The sequence below is a fragment of the Penicillium chrysogenum genome, assembly GCF_028827035.1.
Source record: "Penicillium chrysogenum strain IBT 35668 chromosome Unknown utg000005l_segment0_segment0, whole genome shotgun sequence".
Classification (NCBI taxonomy): Eukaryota; Fungi; Ascomycota; class Eurotiomycetes; order Eurotiales; family Aspergillaceae; genus Penicillium; species Penicillium chrysogenum.
This window is the reverse complement of record NW_026622753.1, coordinates 8,210,818-8,229,702: the sequence shown is the minus strand read 5'-3', so window position 1 is coordinate 8,229,702 and position 18,885 is coordinate 8,210,818. Positions and strand designations below refer to the sequence as shown.

Genomic DNA, 18,885 nt, shown 5'->3' with positions numbered 1-18,885 from the left:
AGATGGTCGGGTTTTCAATTAGATTAATGATTCACCGAGGATATTACCTAGGTGGAAAATACATATTCACAAGGGGTCTTGGAAGGCCTGAAACAGACTAAGTCATACGAAAACAAGTGGTTGTTTCAAAATGTCTACAGAGATGAACCCAGTTACACTGCATCGGCTTATTGTCGCTTTTTCTCTATACCTGCAGAATGGGGCTGTACTATTACCTCAGGGTTTAATTCCAGGGTAAAATAGATACATACGATAACAATAAGCAATACTACAATAAACAGCTAAATCAAAATAAAATTAAAATACAAATACAAATCAAATCAACGACATTCCAAAGGTTGGAATCTCGAGGGCTCCAGGGCTATTGGACTTAATCAGATAAGGCGTATGTTTGCACTCAATGCAAACAAGCATCACAACCATCTCCACCTGGACTACATTTGATGCTGCCCATCTTGAACTCAGCTACTCCGTACCTCTCATATTGCAGCTCTATCCCTTGATTACAATCCAACATCATCATTGAACCCTCCCTTCAACCAACCACAACATCCCAATGGATCAAACCCACACACGAGCCCTGGAGGCTCTCCAACCATTCATCCACCTAGCCCGCTCCAGCAGCGCGAGTACGCCTCGCTTTATCGCCAATCTTATCACAAATGCCACCTCAAATGCGCAAACCTACGTATTTGCAGAGCTGCTGGAGCTGCCGGCGATCCAAGCATTACGGTCACCAGATACTCCAGCCGAGTTCAAGGGCTATCTAAAGCTACTAGAGATCTTCGCGTGGGGCACATGGCAAGAATACCAAAGTAAGAAATCATCCATCTAGACGAGATCGCCCTGAGAACCAAACCCCCAAAGCTACCAGAACGAAAGCTAACCACCAACACCCCGCACCAGCAACCCCAAACCTCCCCGAGCTGAACACCGAACAAACCCTCAAACTCCGCCTCCTCTCACTCCTAACCCTCTCAACAACAATCAAACCCCTCACCTACAGTGCTCTAATGACCGCCCTCAGCACACCAACAAAAGCCGAGCTCGAATCCCTCGTAACAGCAGCCATCTACGCCTCCCTGATAACAGCCCGCCTCTCACCAGCCTCAAACCCACCATCGGTGAATGTGACAGCGGTCGCCCCGCTCCGAGACGTCCAACCCCAGTCCCTCCCTAAAATGATTGCCAACTTGAGTGAGTGGGAATCGCGCTGCGGCGAGGTGGTCTCCGATTTGGAGGCGGAGATTGCGCGCGTCAAGAGTGACGCTGCGAAGCGTGCCGCACGCGCCCGGGCACACGGTGAGGCGCTCGAGGAGGCTGTTAAGAGGAAGCAAAGCGCGGGGAAGAAGGGTGGTCGGCGTGGTGGTCGGCTTGGCGCTGGCGTCGGGGGTAGTAAGAGGGATGCGGACGATATTGATGAGGATGATGGGTTCTTTGAGACTTATGATGGTGGTGAGCATGGCTCGCGCATGGATATTGATGAGGGGCCTGGTGCTCGTGCGGGAAACAGTCGGCAGCCAAAGAGGGTTTTGGGGCGCAAGTCTTGAAGTGCGGATGTGTTGATTCACATGACACTGTATGACACTGTACTCCCATTTGCTCATGGCTTCGTGGCGCAGAGGTTCATAGCGGCTCCGACAGGATTTATGATATGAAATGACTTGATTATGGTTAAATTTCTTCTTTTACGGAAGACATCTATCTCATAGATATGGAACCCGTGGACAGGAGCAAATTGCATTCGTAAGGCCCTAATGGCGACGCTCATTAATCAGAAAATAGATACAATACAAAGTTGTCAAAGTCGAGAGGGGTATTGGTGAAAGAGAAGAAATATCACAGCGAAATAACAGACGCAATAAATATGGACATGACAAAGAGGAAGTAGATGTGACCGCTAATAAGCGGGTGGATAAGGCGGGCGGAGGAGACCAAAATCTCTTCCGTATAGCTCTTGCGGACGAAGATGGGCTGCAGATCTAACACACAGTCTCTTTCAAGAATATGCATCATAGAAGCAAAACCTCGGTATTCGGACACGGTGGGAACGCCTTGAACAAGTCAAGTCAATCGAATTGTAGACATGGTAAGAATGATCAAATGATCAGACAGCGAACTTCGTAGAGCGATTGTTTTTGGATGTTTGGATTAGATGGAAACTGGACTCGACGAAAAGCTCACAGCATGGTACCAGGGACGAAGATGAACAAGATGCTCAGAGCTGCCGCAGTGATAAAAGCTATCAACGCAGTAACAAGGGCGCGCTTGTTCAGCAGCTTTCGAACGTAGGGCTCGCGAATTGGGGCCCAATTCATAAAGGTATACTCACTGTAGCCCAGGAACGCCATGACGGGGTCGATCTTGTACTGATAAGAGATGATGAAGTATGCAGCGACAGCAAATGGAAGGATGATCTGGAATTGAATTAGCATGCTGTTCCATCGGTACTTAGAAGAATCCTCAACATACCCAGCAACGAATGTTCCGGGGCTTATTCCGCAGAACAACGTAGAACGCACCCCAGAATCCTCCGCCGAAGCTAATCAGAGCGAAGGCAAGGCGCAAGATAATACTCAGGGGAACCATATTTCCCAGGGCCTTTGCTTGCAAGAATCCCGGAAATGCATCACGCTCCATGGCCTGGAACACATAGTCCTTGGCAGGGTCAAAGACTTCGGGGTCGTCTCGGCCGTCATCTTCAACCAGGTTGATAATTGTGGAAACCATCGATTCTGGTAGCATAATCTCTCGCTCCGAACCAGGAAGTAGATATGTGTACAAGATCTTCTCAGCGCTGGCGCGGATATCATTGCGGGCCACTGTGTGCCCAGGGGAGGTTGAGTCGTTAAGTCGGGAATCCGGGGTGTCACGGCCATCTTCATACGAGGATGTTTGGTGTGCTGATTCTCCGGAAGAGCGCAGGCTGTTTCCCCGGGAGGGTGATGTGGTTTGGCCTTCGGAGCGAAGGAATGCAGACAGGCGTTGGTCGGCATCTCTGTCCTTCTCGTTTTCTTGGAATCCGTTTCGTAAGCGAGAAGGGCCGGCCTCCGTCAGTGGAATATCACCTAGGTTCTCCAGATTGTCTAGCATGGCAGAAGATCGTTTGCTATCGGCTCTTTCCATGTCGGGAGTCGCGACGAGGACGGAACGGCGGAGTTCACGAACATAGTGTCGGCACAGTAGCATGTGTTGTGATACATCGAGCCTAGAGACCCCGTTAACCCCCAGATACGGGCATTGAATGTGAGCTTACACTCACCAAAAGTCTAGATAGTCTACGGAACGCTGCTGGTCGCGCATGTAAATGTAGAACGAAAAGAGGTCGACCGGGGCGAGAGTTCGACGGCTCAGCACCTCAAATAGTGTTGGGAGGCGATTACGCGACTCCGCATCGACAAAATCATGATGAGACATATCGGCCGTATGCTTCTAGTTGGCAAGACCGAAATTTCAAAGCCAAGGCGGAGGAGCAAAAGGGGGAGAGATTAAGGTCGTGTCAGGGAGCGAACAAGCGATCTCAACACAACCGAAAAACGTGAGTAAGACGAAGGCGAGGAGAAGCGAATGATCGAAAACCGAGAGCGAAATGAGAGGGGTTGAAACAAATTGAGCTCCACGCGGTAGACAATGAATGGTGTTTGGATAGGGGGAGCCCCTGAGGCCACAACTCGACTAGGTCGGCTCAGCAACAGCAACAGCAAACAAAGAAAACAAGGAAACTTGAAAAGACAAGTCCTACAAAATGAAAGACGTAAGGGTGAAGTTCATGATGCTATTCCAGCCATCAGCATTCTTCTCGAAACACCGCAACAATGATAATCCGAGATTAAGATCCGTCAGGGGGAAATTACCGTTGAGGTTTGAGGTTATTGCATCACGTCTCATCATGCATATAAACAGTCTAATCCATGGGTATTACCTTCGATTCATGTTCTTCTATAACCTGCTGTTATCACCTTCCAGGGCCATGCTCTATCTTCAATGTTGTATGCAATGGGCATCAACTCGAACGTCAGCCCCACAATACCAAGCATGGCATCTATAGATGTGATTGGTGTGAAGATGGATCAGCATATCCATCCATGGATTGAGCTCGACGTTGATCTACGATATAGATTACTAGCATTAGCATTAACTCAACCGGAAAGAAATCCATAAACTGGCATCCATTCATAGCCAGTGAAAACTGCATGTGGTAATCTATCAACAGGGTATTGCCCATCAAATTTTCAATCCCCAACGCCGTCCCATAAAAACACCCTCGCTGCAGTAAAATGTATGTCCTGGGATCAATGATTATCGGCAAGGTGCTAGATGCCAGAGTTAGCATTTGTCAGAAACACCTTCATTTCAAATACTTACCGACCACTCCGGAATATTTCGGATCTGCTGCCACATGAACTTCTCGAGCTTATTTGCACTCTTGGCATAGGGGGTGGTCTCGTTATTGTAGCGTCGGCAATTGTCAAAGATCAACATGGCATCCTTGATGAAATCCTGTGGGGTCGGGTACAAGTCCTTCTCATGCTTCTCTTCCATGGTCGACAGATCCATAGGCTCCAAGATTACCTCGTAGTAGTCTGGAACTTCATCGCGGTTCACGGGCTGAGTAAAGGGCCAGGCTGCACTGTGGTTCTGCATATCGTTCAACAAGTGGAGCAATTGGTTGTAATTGGGCCCATGGCGTGGTTGGCGAGCCATTTCATCCATATCTGGGGACCATCCGGACTCTTTAATAGCGGGGATGCTAAGGGGATCGATTGGAAACACCCCATTCTTCCATTCCTTCGGAGGGGGGTGGATGATATGCGAGCGACTGAAGGCACGGATCTTGGCTTGCACGGACTCCTTCTGCTTGGTGAGCATGCGGCCCATCTCCAGATAACGGATCTTGGGGAGCATGGTACACTGCATGAGCGTGCCACCCTCGTAATCCTTAATGTAACCCATCCAGATTGATTTATCCAGTGTGATCTCCTTGGTAAATCCCTGCTTCTTAAAGTATCCAATGGCGTAGTTATCGGCATACGTAAGGAAGTGCATTATGGGGGAGGTGGCTTTCACGTAGTCCTAAGCCGACAAATGGGTCAGATATATGCATAGGAAGCAGACCTGTAAGTGTTCGTACCTTAAGATGGGACATCAAGTGTGCACCGTATCCTTTCACTTGCTGATCCGAGGAAATCGCGCAGAAGACAATCTCGGCAAATTTTCGAGCATCGAATGGACGATACGTGATTCCTCTATAGTCGGTCAGTATCTTGATCCAACAGGCAGTACTCGGCACTAATAACATACCCAACAACTTCCAATGGATGCTTTACAATAGCCATAGACAGATGGGATCGATCGTAGACAAGGCGTGCGATGTAGTCCTTGGGCATCTTTGGAAGTTGCTTCTGAAAAATGCACTTTAAGCCTGTCAAGACGATAAAGCTATCGTGGGAACCATCATTGTTGACGACACGGAATTCAATGTCGCCTCGACGTTCTTCGAGAACAGCAGGCTGGCTGTCGTCAGCCAATATTTCTCGCGAATAGACACGAGAGGCCATGGCGTGGGGTGGGAAGGTACCTTCTCAGGGAATGGAACAATGCGAAGCGGAGGCCTTTTGAGAGGGCCATCTTCCTATGCGGGGTGCTTATCAGAACAATGGCCGATAGGCAGTATGGAGATATGGCGACATGGCGGTATCGGTAGCGAAGAGCTTCCAAGGTTCTTACCTCTTTCACGGGAGAATCTGTTCGTGCCTTCTTGATTATCTGCGACCCAGAGTCCGGGGAAGCTGCCTCCTCAGAGGCTTTGCGCTTGAAACCTGATAGCATAGCGTCACGTTAGATATTGTTTTCCCAAATATGAGAAATTATAAAATTCACGTACTCTTTGGAGAATCAACAACCATGATGTCCTGGATCTTCAAACTTGACCCTGCGTTGATAATGACATGGGGTATGACTATCGGTCGGAAGAACTAACCACCGGTCAGGGCCAGATCAACACTGTCGATCTATATCACTTTCACATTATCTTTAACCTGAATCAATTTCTCCCTCAATTGCATTAATCATCTATTGTCCTAATGTCTCTGAACGAAGTCTGGGAGGCAGCCTCTGCAACTCCATTCATCCCTCTCATTGCCAAGGACAGCCAGTTCTCCGTCGGCTTTAACTTGCTCCTCATCGGTAAGCTTCTTGGTCTATCATAGCTTTGAAAGCAGCCCGATCTCTGACTGATATTGATAGCATTGGTTACCGCCACTCTCTTTGGCTTGAGTAAGTTACTTTATTAATTCCACATTGCCCAGGTGGAACTGGACGCTGACTTCATCAAACAGATCGGTCTTTCCTCGGCATCGTGTCCTTAGGATTCCCGGCCGCACTGGCATTTGGGTTAGTAATGCGTTGCGTCCCATTTCTCAACACATGATATACTGATTGGGTATTCTGGATAGCTTTGGAGCTGTGTTCATGATCTGCGCCGCCGGAGTCTACGTTTAACCGGCCACCTTTCCTATTGCGCGTCCCGCTGAATGTACCATAAGCGTTGGGTTCAAAGGGGCCTGTACTGCTAGAACATCCAAAGTCATCACGCATCTTGTGACTCATCATCTTTGCTCTGTGCCAGTATCGCGCTTGAAAAGTTCGAGCTAGCAGCCTACATAACAAAATGGAGCCCCTTTTCGCCGGCGTTCCCAACAACGCCCACCATCTCTACACACTGCTCTCCTGCATTGGTTTTGCGCACAAGGCCACTGTCCAAATTACCCCAGATGGCCTCCGATTCTCAGTGGAGGAAGGCCGCGTCATCCAAGGACTAGCCTTCCTCGACAAGTCGCTCTTCACCAGCTACACATTCAATCCATCGACCGACCCTGAACATAACAACCAGAACGGAACGCCCCAAGACGACAACGAATCTTCACAAAATGGGGCTTACCCTCATTTTGTCGTTTCCCTCTCCGCCATCCTCGAAACCCTAAAGATCTTCGGCATCAATGAGTTCCCCGAGTCCAACCGACCCCGCGACACTAGTATCACGCAAAGCGGGATCGCCTCGTCAAGTGCATTCAACGCTCCAGCCCTGCTCATGGATCGCTCCTGCACGCTTCAATACGCCCAACATGGCGCCCCGCTTAGCATCACCATCACCGAAGCTGGGGTGAAAACAACCTGCGAGCTAGTCACCTATGAGCCCGACGAAGACGAAGCAGACATTCCCCTCCAGCGCGACGCCATCATCATGAAAATCATCATGCGGTCCGCCTGGCTACATAATGCCATCGCCGAACTCGACTCCTCCACCCCCACAATCTTGAAACTATCCGCCTGCGCCAAGCGAGAACCGTACTTCGCTCTCTCTGGTGCGGGTGGCCCGTTCAGTGAATCCACTGTGGAGTTCTCGGTTGACCAGCACAACGAGATCGCCGGTGGCGCTGGTCAGGGCAATACACAATCTCAGATGCATAAGGTGTTGTTCGATGATGGCTCTTCGCGGGCTCGCGCAACTAGAGCTAAGCTTGCGCCTACGGTCACGGAGACTTTCCTTGTTTCTCCTCCTTCTTCCATGGGCGAGCGCATTCGACAGAGCTATCGCTTTGGCTTGGTTCGGAAGGCTGCGAGAGCTATGTCTGTCGCTAATAAGGTTAGTATTCGTGGAGATCGGCAGGGGGTGTTAAGCTTACAGTTCATGATTGAGCTTGACGATCATAATGTGCCAATGGGCAGACCGGTTGGTGCTGGCGTAAAGGGTCCCAATGGACCTGTGTGTTTCGTGGACTTCCGGTTTGTCCCATTGCTAGACGAAGAGGAGGCTGAGATGGAGATGGACGCAGGAGGTGAATAGCCGGGTTAGGATCAACACGATAATCAATATAAAGAGCATACCCCAATTTGGATGGTTAAAGTAACAGATTAATACCTAGGCAGGGTGCAACGGTTACTAAGGTGGAAGACTACATAGACATTTACGTACAAACTCTGGTATGAAACAAATGGAATTCAAGGCCAAAAAGCCACCGCAATCAGAGGCGCTAGGATATCAGCCTAATAACTAGAGCGAGAAATCAAACCCCAAAGACAGGTCGAACAAATCATGTACATCATCAGAAGTGCAGACACTATCAGTATAAAAAAGTAAACTAAGCCACAAACCAGCCATGCCACGAATGCGAATATGTCCAAAAGGCCAAATCCAAAGTGCGTCACAAAACGCCAGAGTTAGGAAAAGAAGCACATAACCACACTCAAGCATGATCCGGATTGTAACTCGTTTCCCCCAGCATACTCTGACCAACAGGCGCAGCCGGAGTGGGCGTAGCAGGACGCGGCATCGACGAACTAGGCTCTCGCAAACCAGGCGAGTGAGCCTGCACACGCCCAGCAGTAGCAGCCTGCAACCTGCGATCCAAAGCCTTGAGCGCAATAGCACGTCTTCGCTCTGCCTCCTCGCGCTTACCGGCTCCCCTGGCCCCACCACGCTGGCTATTCAACAGTGTCGGCAATCCCGCCTCGCCTCTCGCCAGCACCAGCTCGTTGCCGGAGGCGATATCGTCCTGCGAGAACGGCGTCAGAAGCTTAGCTGCGACTAGCAAAGCGTAGATCTTGTCCGCGACGAAGGCCACAGGCGGCTGCATGACGTCTGGGAATAGACAGGCGAAGGCGAAGGTCTCACTGGCGTCGCCTTTGATGCCTGTACCGTTCGAGGTGCCGGTTAGGTCGGGCTGCCGCTTGTAGAAGCGAAGGTAGGTCCAGCTTGTGAGGAGGCCGAGCCAGGAGAGGATTGCGGCGGTGTGTGTTCCGATGATGAGGCCGCTGATGGTGTTTAGGAGGAGGAAGAGGGCGGGGAAGTGCTTTACGCGCATCTTGATTATTCCTTTGAAGATTGTTACGGTGTGTTCTGGGACGAGCTGTATGAAGGCGACTAGGAAGGAGGCTTGGATGGAGACTCCGCCGCAGATTTGGGTGAGGCTGTTTGGTTGGGATTGTTAGTACTTGGTATGGGGTGGTGGTAACCGGTTTGCTCTTGTTGCCGGAGGGGAAGGGAGAGGGGCGATGCGTACGCTCTACTTGAGGAGCCTCCGATTGCTCCCCAGATTAGGTAGATTGGAATGATGGCGATGCAGGGGATCACGGCGACGACCGCGATGAACTTGCTGAACTCGCGCGAGCCCCACGCGCGCTCGAGGTATTTACCGCCATAGAATACGGTGGCGGCATTTAATATCACGGTGAATATATTTTGCTCGACGAAGGTGGCCGTGACGATTGTCCAGGGATAGTAATAGAAGAACGAGGGGACGAGGGTCAGGTAGGGGACGAGAGGAGATGTGGTCGGAGTTCCGCCGGTGGTGTCAATTTGTCGCCATCTGGCAATGTTGTAGAGTAGGGAGAGGGTGAGAAGGCTGACGAGACAGATTCGAGTAGCAGGGGGAATATTGATTCGGAGCGACATGTTGGAGCTCGCTTGGAGCTGCAAAACGCCACCGTAGAGATGCGAAAGTTGAGGTGGGAGACTTTGGAGAGCGGAAGTAGCATCCATGTTTGTTTGGCCCCGAGATGCTTCAAAGGCACCAACATCACACACAACATCCACATAGCCTTCGATTATAGGTAGTTATCGAGTGATGTTTCATGTTATTATCTCGTTTCCCTTACTATTTAGTTCATAATATATTTTTTTTCTTTCTTTTTAATTCCTAGTTCGAATATGATTTGAATCTAGAATTAGATTGAATGAGTGACAAGACATCAAGGCCAGTACCTACATAGGTAAGCAGCACAGATCGTTATTAATGATCTATTAATGACCCAAATCTAGACACAAGTGTAAGATCAAACATCCAACATTCAACACGCAACGGAGTAGCCTATCAGACACTCCATAATGGGACCCCTGGGGTAATGTAGCCAGCAATAGTAAATGAAAAGAAACAACCGAAGTATATCCAACTAACCAGTCCGTAAATCGCAGTAAGCAAAGAAGTCCAAAGGTAGAAAGTATCCCGTACTTTAAGGATGTTAAAGGATGCGCCAATGTCAGGTCGGTAACTGGCGGCATCATTAGCCACGATCCACCATCTGCGATTGATCCTGCAGGTCCGGGTGGATGCAGTTCAGGTCATTGGTATATGATGTCCGAAAGGTAGAATCCCTGTTGGTAGATATTATTATAAGTGTAAGGGTAAGGGTAAGTTGTGACACAGGAGAAGCACTCCGGTCCTTGGAATTGGAACTTTTGAAAGGTGCCAGGGTGCTCGTGCTGAAATCCCCCGATATGTGGAGAACCCCCGTTTTTTAGGCGCTTAGCAGGAGAGTGGTTTGAGAAGACAGAGTACCCAGAGGGATAGAGTGTCAGGAGAGTTTGATGAAGTTTAGAATATCAGATAGATATTGGTAGTGTTAGATTGATACCTCATTCATAGAAAAATGACTGGAGAGAAGAGATCGAGAAGTGTGGAGGTCAACGCCACACGGAGGATCCAGTGGCTAGTGCTAAAATGGACTTCTGCCAAACATTCTGGATCCTTTAATCTCAGATCTTCACTTCCCTCTCCCTCTCTCTTCTTCGAATACTTGATTCCTATTTCTATTGAGATTTACAGATCTCTATTCTTCCTGATCCTTTAATCTCATCTCTTCTTCCCTCCACTCCCTCACCTTCTTTCAAGACCCCCCAAATCTCCAATTTCTCCCTTGTCTTGGCTTTCTCTTCAATCTTCAATTCTCAGAGTCTTAGATTCTGTGCGGGAAATACAAGCACCCCCTTTTTCTATTTATCCGGAAGTTCCTACCCCCTTCCGGCCTCGTGTTCCGTGTTCCTGAAGCTCGCGCATCGAAGCCTCCACTTTGGTTTTCCATCGGCAAAACAGCTCTTCCCTCTTCTGGCATGTCCGTGGCCCTTAGCTGGTCGCACATGTAATCATGGCACAACCTGACCTCACGTCGCATCATGTCAACTATTTAATATGGAGGTAAGTGCAATACAGCCCATGTGTCTCCTGCAGAACTAATATCTTTTTAGGTACCTCCAAGAAGCCGGTTGGTCACATTGCCCCTTGGCTTTCCCCTTCAAATTTGACCTCTAACTCAACCTAGGTCATGGCGATGCCGCCGTGTCTTTGCAGCGTGCGTGGTTCCCTGATCCGCAAACTCTCCCGTTTGCGCCTTACATTAAAACCCATGCGCTGGTGTCGTTGGTCCAAAAGGGCCTCCAATACCACGAGTTGGAATCCTCGCTGGACAAGGTACGTATTTCATTTTAAACGGTTCTTACGCGCCAAAGGGGGGAAAAACTACTTTCTTTTTGGGTTCCTCAATTGAAACCCAAACTAATTGTAATGCGCAGGAGGGCAATCGCAAAAGCATTTCACCGTCTGACTATTTTTTTGGGCCAGAGCCCTTTGAAATTGGAGCCAAAGCAGGATCGGTGAAAAGTCCAGATGAGGTTGTCGGCACAGACCCAGATTCGCCGGGTCAACTTGCGCGCGACCGCCCGGTGAACGGCCATGCCGAGCCCGGGAAGGACAGCCGAAAAGACGAAACTGATAGCGATGAATTTATGGAGGACAAGGCGCAAACTGAAAGCCAGCCAGATACCCCGGATCATATGGATGAGGATGGTGATGTCAGCATGGCCGAGGAGATCCCTGAACTACCGACCCTGGAAAACGGCGAGAGCTCTTCCGCCCAGATCGCCCCCGCCAAGCCCATCGATTTGACACCCGACACCGCCCTGCTGAATCTGGATCATCACGTGACACATGTCGCATGGCGCCCTCGGGATCCAACTGTGGTTGTGGGAGCCGGTGACCTCTTTTGCAGCTTGTGGAAGCTGTCCATGTCGTCGGAACCTGTCCAGAAGAGAATAGTCGAGCTCAAGAAGGGTGACACAAGTGTCTCGACTGTAGCCTGGGATGCCATTGGTGAGAAATTGGCCGTCGCGACTTGTACTGAGGACAGGGGCACTATCACCATGTACAACGTCAACGGGGATGCAGTGGATTTGCTACCTGAAGTACCCCGGCTTATTACTGGCTTGCACTGGGCAACTGGCAGCTCGCAACTGGTGGTTGTAGCCTCGAATCATAACGTATCGGAACTCGCGCTTTGGGACGACAGCCGCCGGCCAGATGTTTTCCCTCCACCTCAAGTAATTGAGAACAATATCTATGATCTTGCGTGGTGTGGACGCAACCTGGCATTTGCTTCTGGTGACGGTGCAGTCTATCAATGCGAAGTGGACAACAGCATCCGCTTGATCAAGACATTCCCTTCTCCCAGAGACAACGCAACTTGGGAGTTTATTCGCTGTGTCCAAACCGAGTCTCATTCCGTTGCTATCGCGGCTTCTGGACTGAGCGCTTCAATTTGGATCCCTACCCATGACATTTTTATCCCCGACGCCCACAAGGACAGAATCACCGGCATTGATATCAGCCCTCAATTTGACCCCCATCGTATTGAATTTGCCTCTTTCTCAGCAGATGGTAAGGTCAAGGTCTGGCAAGTCAACCTGGATATAAAGGATTACACGAACTTCCATCAGCTGAGCCTAGACTCAACTCCCGCTATTACCGGATCTTTCTCGCCGGATGGATATGCTCTCGGTGCGGCTAGCAAGGATGGCCTCTTTATCTGGAACACTGGACACCCTGGTGGTAATCTCATGTCTACCTGGACCGCAACTAGCCCCGAGGTGAAGAAAGAGGAGCCCGACCGCATGACCAATGGTCAGAATGGACATCATGGACAGAATGGACATTCAAAATCAGATCCCCATCGGGCCCTCTCCTGGGATGCAGATGGGAAACGACTTGCCTATGGCTTCGACAAACAGGTAAGCTCCGTGGTCTGGTTTACCCGTGTCAATTCCCCCCATGCTGACAGTCCAATTCCCTTAGATGGCAATCATCAACTTGCAACGGTGACAGAGCGGGTTTGAAACAGCCACATGAACACTCACGACTCATGCCCTGCTTGAACTAATCCGACAATCCCGCTTGAAAAGCCTTCTCAGTCTCTTTCCCTCGAAGACATATCAACCTTTATGGTTTTCCCCTTTTTTCCTTTTATCCTTTTTGTCTTCTATGAACATACATTTTTCTTTAGAAAATGCATAATGGCATGCATTGCTTGGGACAGGTTTGGGTGGGCACGGCGAATGACATGGACTGGCGACGGTGGACTTTTTTGCCCTTTTTTTTTTTACCCTAACCCATCTCAGGTGGATCTGTGATGTCTAAAACTCACTTTTAGTGTCTGATAATCAAGCAAATACCCCAATTTTCAAAGGAAGCCCTGTCCATTATAGGTACATCCATAGTCCCGACCTCCGGAGATAGGCCTCTATCGATAGTCGATAATACCCCTCGACGCTAGTCCGCTTCGGGATGCATATAGTCACGCGCTGGAGGGCACCTGAGCACACATGTGAGACGTGCAAGCTTTTTCAAGCTTCTAAGGTTTTCATTTCAGGAAATCCATAAGGAGGCATAAAATTGATGTTAAGCCTACAATTGCCATCACCGTTGTGTTAACTTTTCAAATCTCACATCAGCAAACTGGGGCCCGCCGTCAGCATACCCACCCGTGAACAGTGTGAATCGTTTTCCCGCGCCAATTCAATCCTTTCTCTTTACTATCCTTCATCAATACCGGGCATTTATAACAAATGGCAACTCCTGTAAGTACACAACTGTCTTGCCGCTGTATTTCTCCGCCCTTCGAGGCCGGAGATTCCAAGGTTGTGTTTGCACTTATTGACCAATGACTCAGGTCGTCACCATCCCGTCCCTCGAGACGGCGCGAGATGTGATCTCCAAGTCGAGGAACTCCGCCTTCCCTCCCAACCTACTTCCGGTCACGGCATCGATCGCTGCCGACCTCTTAACCCCGACATTGGCATACTTGAAAATCGCAGAGAAGTGAGTCATTGGGTTCTTTCCAACAATGACGATAAGGCGGGGGGGGATGGGATATTGGACAAGATGGCTGACTCGCAGGGATAGCTCACGGTTGTCATTCTTGTTTGAAAGTGCTGCTACCACGGAGACCATTGGGCGATACAGCTTTGTTGGTGCAGGTGGGTAATACCGGGAGTCTTTGGTCCGATTCCATCGCTTACCACTTCCTCCCATACAGACCCCAGAAAAGTCATCAAGACTGGCGAAGGCCATGGCCCAGCAGCCGATCCCCTCCCATACCTTGAGGATGAGCTCTCTCAGTTTCGCGTCGCGACAGTACCTGAATTAGTCCTTCCACCCTTGACTGCTGGAGCGATCGGATATGTTGGATACGACTGTGTTAGATATTTTGAGCCCAAGACGGCGCGGCCGATGAAGGATGTCCTCGGAGTGCCCGAATCGTTCTTTATGCTTTACGACACCATCGTTGCATTCGATCATTTCTTCCAAGTCGTCAAGGTCATCACCTACGTTCCCATTCCCTCGGCGGATGCAGATATCGAGGCCTCATACCTCAAGGGCCAGTCCATCATCCAGAAGACGATTGAGAAGCTGCTCCAGGACCGCACGCCGCTTCCGCCCCAGGGCCCGATCATTCCGAACCAGGAGTATACATCCAACATCGGACAGGAAGGGTACGAAGGCCACGTCAACCGATTGAAGGAGCACATTGCCAAGGGCGATATTTTCCAGACCGTGCCGTCACAGCGGCTATCACGACCCACCTCTCTCCACCCATTCAACCTCTTCCGCCATCTTCGCACCGTCAACCCATCTCCTTATTTGTTCTATATCGACTGCCAAGACTTCCAGCTTGTCGGCGCCAGCCCCGAGCTCCTGGTAAAGGAAGAGCGGGGGCGTATCATCAGCCACCCCATCGCAGGCACAGTGAAGCGCGGCAAGACCCCGGAGGAGGACGCCGCCCTCTCCGAGGAGCTCCGCAGCAGTCTCAAGGACCGCGCCGAGCACGTCATGTTGGTCGATCTTGCCCGCAACGACGTGAACCGGGTTTGCGACCCCACCACAACACAGGTCGACCGACTGATGGTCGTGGAGAAGTTCTCGCACGTCCAGCACCTGGTTTCCCAAGTCTCCGGAGAGCTGCGGCCCGACAAGACCCGCTTCGATGCATTCCGGTCTATCTTCCCAGCCGGCACAGTCTCCGGTGCACCCAAGGTGCGCGCCATGCAGCTCATTGCCGAGCTGGAGGGTGAAAAGCGTGGCGTCTACGCTGGCGCTGTCGGATACTTTGGATATAACAGCGCCAATGCAGATGGCTCCGCGGAAATGCCCGGTGCGATGGATACATGCATTGCGCTGCGCACTATGATGCTCAAGGACGGCGTGGCGTACCTCCAGGCTGGTGGTGGTATTGTCTTCGACTCAGACCCCTATGATGAGTACATTGAGACGATCAACAAGCTTGGTGCCAACATTGCTTGTATCAAGGGCGCCGAGGCTAAATACCTGAGCATGGAGAAGTAATAGACTTGGATTTAGGGATAAAACACAAGCACATTATGTTTCTTTTTAGCAGGAGCGTCGGCCCCCGAGGGTTACACAATGGGATATGGTGTTTTTGATGTGGTGACGAACAGCATTCTGAAGGTCACACGCTCTCTAACGTTGAATTTCGGTAGATTATCATGAAATTATACACAATTTATGCCCATCGCATTCTGATATATACTAGTTTCAGCGACTTTCCAACATGTCAATTGCGAAGTCCCTATGTACGTTCCAAGGTCGTGCTCCCAACTGACACACTCATGGGAAGTAGATCAAGGATGACCGGTGGAAACACTTCTATATTGCACAATATAGAAGATTCAAGACTGTCATCAGTCGAGACGTTGAGGTATATTGTAATATGAGATGATATCGAAGAGTGCTATATAGAACCAAACTTGGATTTGTTTGAAGAGTCCCCTCTCCTCTCTCCTCTGTCTCCTCCTCGTCCTTAAGTCAAACAACACCGAGAATTACGTGAATCAAGGTCTCGGTAAGCCCTGGTTGAGGGTATAACTACTAACCGGTTAGATGGCATCCATGACCTTGCCCGGTCTAGTCGTAAGTAGATGTTTATTTACATATATATACTTCGGGTATAGGCCACTGGATCATATTCAACCACAACCTTAGAGCTTAGTTGGTGTCCAGGGAACAGCTCTCAGAGGTGAGTCGGCGAGGCTGTGGAAACGCCTAGTGAGGCTGAGTTCGTACCCCATACAAATCATTCCCAGGCTTGCATTGAGCTTGGCGCTACCAATGTCACATTTAAGGTTCTCTCTCGCATACTGAGGTGCTCTTATTCCCTCAGCTGGTGCTGCGCCCTGATGACTCAATATTGGAAGGGTTCCGACTTCCCAAGGTTCTTCCCTCTTTGAGTCACTCCCGATGACATCTTCCGACATCTTCAAATAAGACGAAATCGCCTCGAGACCAAGGCAAATCAAAAAGAAAAAAAGCATCAACAGCGCAACATGTCTCCGTCATTGAAATCTCGCGCTCAAGCCGCCATCTGGGGCGTCTGCGTAGCCGACGCACTCGGTGGCCCCGTACAATTCAAAGACCCAGGAACCTTCAAGCCGATCACATGCTTAAGAAAAGTCGCGCCCTTCGATCAACCAGCTGGGTCAGTTTCCACCTCATATATGGGAAGTATATGCTACTAACCTGAACAGATCCTACTCCGACGACGGATCTATGACACTAGCCTTGGCCTGCTCGTTCAACAAGTCCAACATGCAGTACAACCACACGCTATCAATTCAATACTTTGTCGAGTGGCTAAGAAACGGCCATTTCAGCACTGTCAACCACTCGTGGGATGTAGGACGTTCTACTCGCATCTCCCTGGGACAGTGGGAGAAATACGGCATAGAGAAGGGCGATTTCGAACTTGCTCAGGTGATGGTCAATGGTAGATTGGAGTACGAAGAGTACTCTGGGAATGGGAGCTTGATGAGGATCGTCCCAGTTGGACTGGTTTACTGGCGAGATTCTAGGTTAGCGAGGGAGATTGCCAGAACACACGGCCAGATCACACATCCTTCGCTCGCGTGTGTGGAAGCCTGTGAAGCGTATACGGAGTTGGTGTGTAAGGTTATGAATGGTTGGTGGTTTTGTTTCTGTCTCCTTTCCTCTCAAGACTTGTCCACTGACGGTTTTATAGGCGAGACGAAGAAGCAACTCTTCCACGCGGTCTCCGTGTTCCCGTTTACTCATTCTGCTCTGAAGGAGCGCTTGTCGCTGTACAGATACAGGACAATCAGTGACTGGAAGGCAAAAGAGCCTAGCGATATGAAAAGTAGTGGGTGGGTTGTTGATACGCTTGAATGTGCCTTGTGGGCATTCTTCAAGTATGATACTTGGAAGGATGGGGCGCTGGCAGTCGTCAATCTGGGCGGTGACTCGGATACTGCTGGGGCTGTTTATGGAGGTCTTGCGGGCTCATTCTATGGGTTTGACGCTATACCTGGTGAATGGGTGGATGGGATGCAGAATAAAGGGTTTATTGGGAGTATTGCTGGTGCTCTGTCTGATGGGATAGCTTGAGATTTGGGACTTGGAATTGCACTACTAAGATTCACATCATAATTGTTCTACCTAGTTACGTCCAAATAGCCAGGGTACTTCCCTGCGTAAACAAATGTCCATATACAGATTGGGAAGGTGCGATGTGACATTGAGAAGGTGCAAGGCAGGTGGTCCATTTCGGGAAGGCGCGCGTGTTGTTGGGGGTATAAAAGGACCCCTCCCACCTTTCTTCCTCTTCTCTTCTTCTTCCTTCTTCCTCTCAACCCTCTCGACCACAATGTCTCTCCGTAGCCCCCAGAGACAGCGTAGGCGGAGGGTTCCCGGCATTTGGTGCTTATATCTACGGAGATGTCAACATTACCATTGTCGAGATCTGCCGTATGCCGGTGTGCACCCTGATCAAGCTCAAGTTCTCGTGGATGTTCTTTGATAAAGTCGTGGCTGGACCTTTGGGTTCTCCATAGCCACTTGACAGATCCCACGGAATACATTGGGGTGTTCGATCACACCCTGTTTCATTATGTAGCTAGATACTTAGTAGTTGAATCCATTTACTATCGTAGGTTGTAGTTATATGTCTGCACTAGAGTAACAAGCGTTCCTGAATACATTAATGTAGGCATTCAGAGAGGTCTCGTATTAGGGCGATGGGATAGCCCCTCGGACGCATAAAGGGTTTTGACCAAGCTTGCCTTGGTGATATTTCATCTCCTGCAGTCCAAGTTTATCCTTCATGATAGCAGGATGAAGCACTGTCTCTCAGGACGACATAGAAAGCCCAGTAGCTCTTCCTTCCCATACTATTCTTCAGGATATTGGCCATCTGTCACCAGGAATTGGGTCCATTGGTATGCTAACTGAAACCCGCCCTGCTATCGATATGTGCTATATAAAACAAAGTGAATACTTATGTAGTAAGGAATGGAATATAAAACTTCGATATCAACCCCAATGTGGACCTCCGATCGGAGTGCCAAGAGTGTCGTTGCATTCTAGAAACGCAAATGACGTAGTCTGGTTCTTCCAACTGTTGAGATTTCAATATTTTATATGAACGATACTACCTACATACCTACAATATAGGTACATAAGGTATATACTAGTAGAAGTAGATATAGGACCTGCAGTCCAATTGACTGTTGCCTGACCACGACCAAGGTCCTGACGCGGCCCAAGACCGCCACATGTGGCGGGAAACATGCCATGTCTTTTTTTATTCCCTTTTTCTGATAGACCCTGCAAGAATTGGAATTGGCTCTGATAGTATATGTCAAAGAAGATGAGTGTAAAGTCGAACAGTGAATCGGTTATCATGGGCTATATATAGAAGGGGCAAAAAGGAGAAAAAGATCACGGCGATTAGACCGGACCTCCGGCCACG

At 49.6% G+C, this 18,885-nt stretch overlaps 9 protein-coding genes across 9 annotated transcripts; 6 read left to right on the top strand and 3 right to left on the bottom strand.

Annotated features, from left to right (window-relative positions):
- Positions 1-556: 556 nt before the first annotated feature.
- N7489_011497 (uncharacterized protein) lies at positions 557-1,550 on the top strand (the record flags this gene model as incomplete). Its single annotated transcript, XM_056717246.1, has 2 exons — positions 557-815; positions 907-1,550. 2 exons carry the CDS (start codon positions 557-559, stop codon positions 1,548-1,550), a joined length of 903 nt encoding a protein of 300 aa, XP_056564868.1.
- Positions 1,551-2,180: 630 nt separating this feature from the next.
- On the bottom strand, positions 2,181-3,417 carry rgsB (uncharacterized protein; the record flags this gene model as incomplete). Its single annotated transcript, XM_056717245.1, has 3 exons — positions 2,181-2,417; positions 2,473-3,208; positions 3,263-3,417. 3 exons carry the CDS (start codon positions 3,415-3,417, stop codon positions 2,181-2,183), a joined length of 1,128 nt encoding a protein of 375 aa, XP_056564867.1.
- An 875-nt stretch (positions 3,418-4,292) lies between these two features.
- gcnE (histone acetyltransferase GCN5) lies at positions 4,293-5,906 on the bottom strand (the record flags this gene model as incomplete). Its single annotated transcript, XM_056717244.1, has 7 exons — positions 4,293-4,313; positions 4,366-5,073; positions 5,132-5,246; positions 5,302-5,510; positions 5,579-5,632; positions 5,728-5,819; positions 5,885-5,906. The coding sequence occupies 7 exons, from the start codon at positions 5,904-5,906 to the stop codon at positions 4,293-4,295; spliced, it is 1,221 nt and encodes a 406-aa protein (XP_056564866.1).
- A 177-nt stretch (positions 5,907-6,083) lies between these two features.
- On the top strand, positions 6,084-6,501 carry N7489_011494 (OST5 family protein; the record flags this gene model as incomplete). Its single annotated transcript, XM_056717243.1, has 4 exons — positions 6,084-6,186; positions 6,247-6,276; positions 6,339-6,393; positions 6,456-6,501. The coding sequence occupies 4 exons, from the start codon at positions 6,084-6,086 to the stop codon at positions 6,499-6,501; spliced, it is 234 nt and encodes a 77-aa protein (XP_056564865.1).
- A 169-nt stretch (positions 6,502-6,670) lies between these two features.
- N7489_011493 (Rad1/Rec1/Rad17 family repair protein) lies at positions 6,671-7,846 on the top strand (the record flags this gene model as incomplete). Its single annotated transcript, XM_056717242.1, has 1 exon — positions 6,671-7,846. One exon carries the CDS (start codon positions 6,671-6,673, stop codon positions 7,844-7,846), a length of 1,176 nt encoding a protein of 391 aa, XP_056564864.1.
- A 400-nt stretch (positions 7,847-8,246) lies between these two features.
- Positions 8,247-9,541, bottom strand: N7489_011492 (rhomboid family protein; the record flags this gene model as incomplete). The annotated part of the gene is made up of 2 exons (XM_056717241.1): positions 8,247-8,970; positions 9,063-9,541. 2 exons carry the CDS (start codon positions 9,539-9,541, stop codon positions 8,247-8,249), a joined length of 1,203 nt encoding a protein of 400 aa, XP_056564863.1.
- Positions 9,542-10,923: 1,382 nt separating this feature from the next.
- N7489_011491 (WD40 repeat domain-containing protein) lies at positions 10,924-12,929 on the top strand (the record flags this gene model as incomplete). Its single annotated transcript, XM_056717240.1, has 5 exons — positions 10,924-10,973; positions 11,024-11,040; positions 11,098-11,246; positions 11,348-12,838; positions 12,903-12,929. The coding sequence occupies 5 exons, from the start codon at positions 10,924-10,926 to the stop codon at positions 12,927-12,929; spliced, it is 1,734 nt and encodes a 577-aa protein (XP_056564862.1).
- Positions 12,930-13,672: 743 nt separating this feature from the next.
- On the top strand, positions 13,673-15,449 carry trpE (anthranilate synthase TRP2; the record flags this gene model as incomplete). The annotated part of the gene is made up of 4 exons (XM_056717239.1): positions 13,673-13,684; positions 13,777-13,925; positions 14,010-14,083; positions 14,143-15,449. The coding sequence occupies 4 exons, from the start codon at positions 13,673-13,675 to the stop codon at positions 15,447-15,449; spliced, it is 1,542 nt and encodes a 513-aa protein (XP_056564861.1).
- Positions 15,450-16,447: 998 nt separating this feature from the next.
- On the top strand, positions 16,448-17,522 carry N7489_011489 (ADP-ribosylglycohydrolase family protein; the record flags this gene model as incomplete). Its single annotated transcript, XM_056717238.1, has 3 exons — positions 16,448-16,599; positions 16,649-17,079; positions 17,140-17,522. 3 exons carry the CDS (start codon positions 16,448-16,450, stop codon positions 17,520-17,522), a joined length of 966 nt encoding a protein of 321 aa, XP_056564860.1.
- Positions 17,523-18,885: the final 1,363 nt, after the last annotated feature.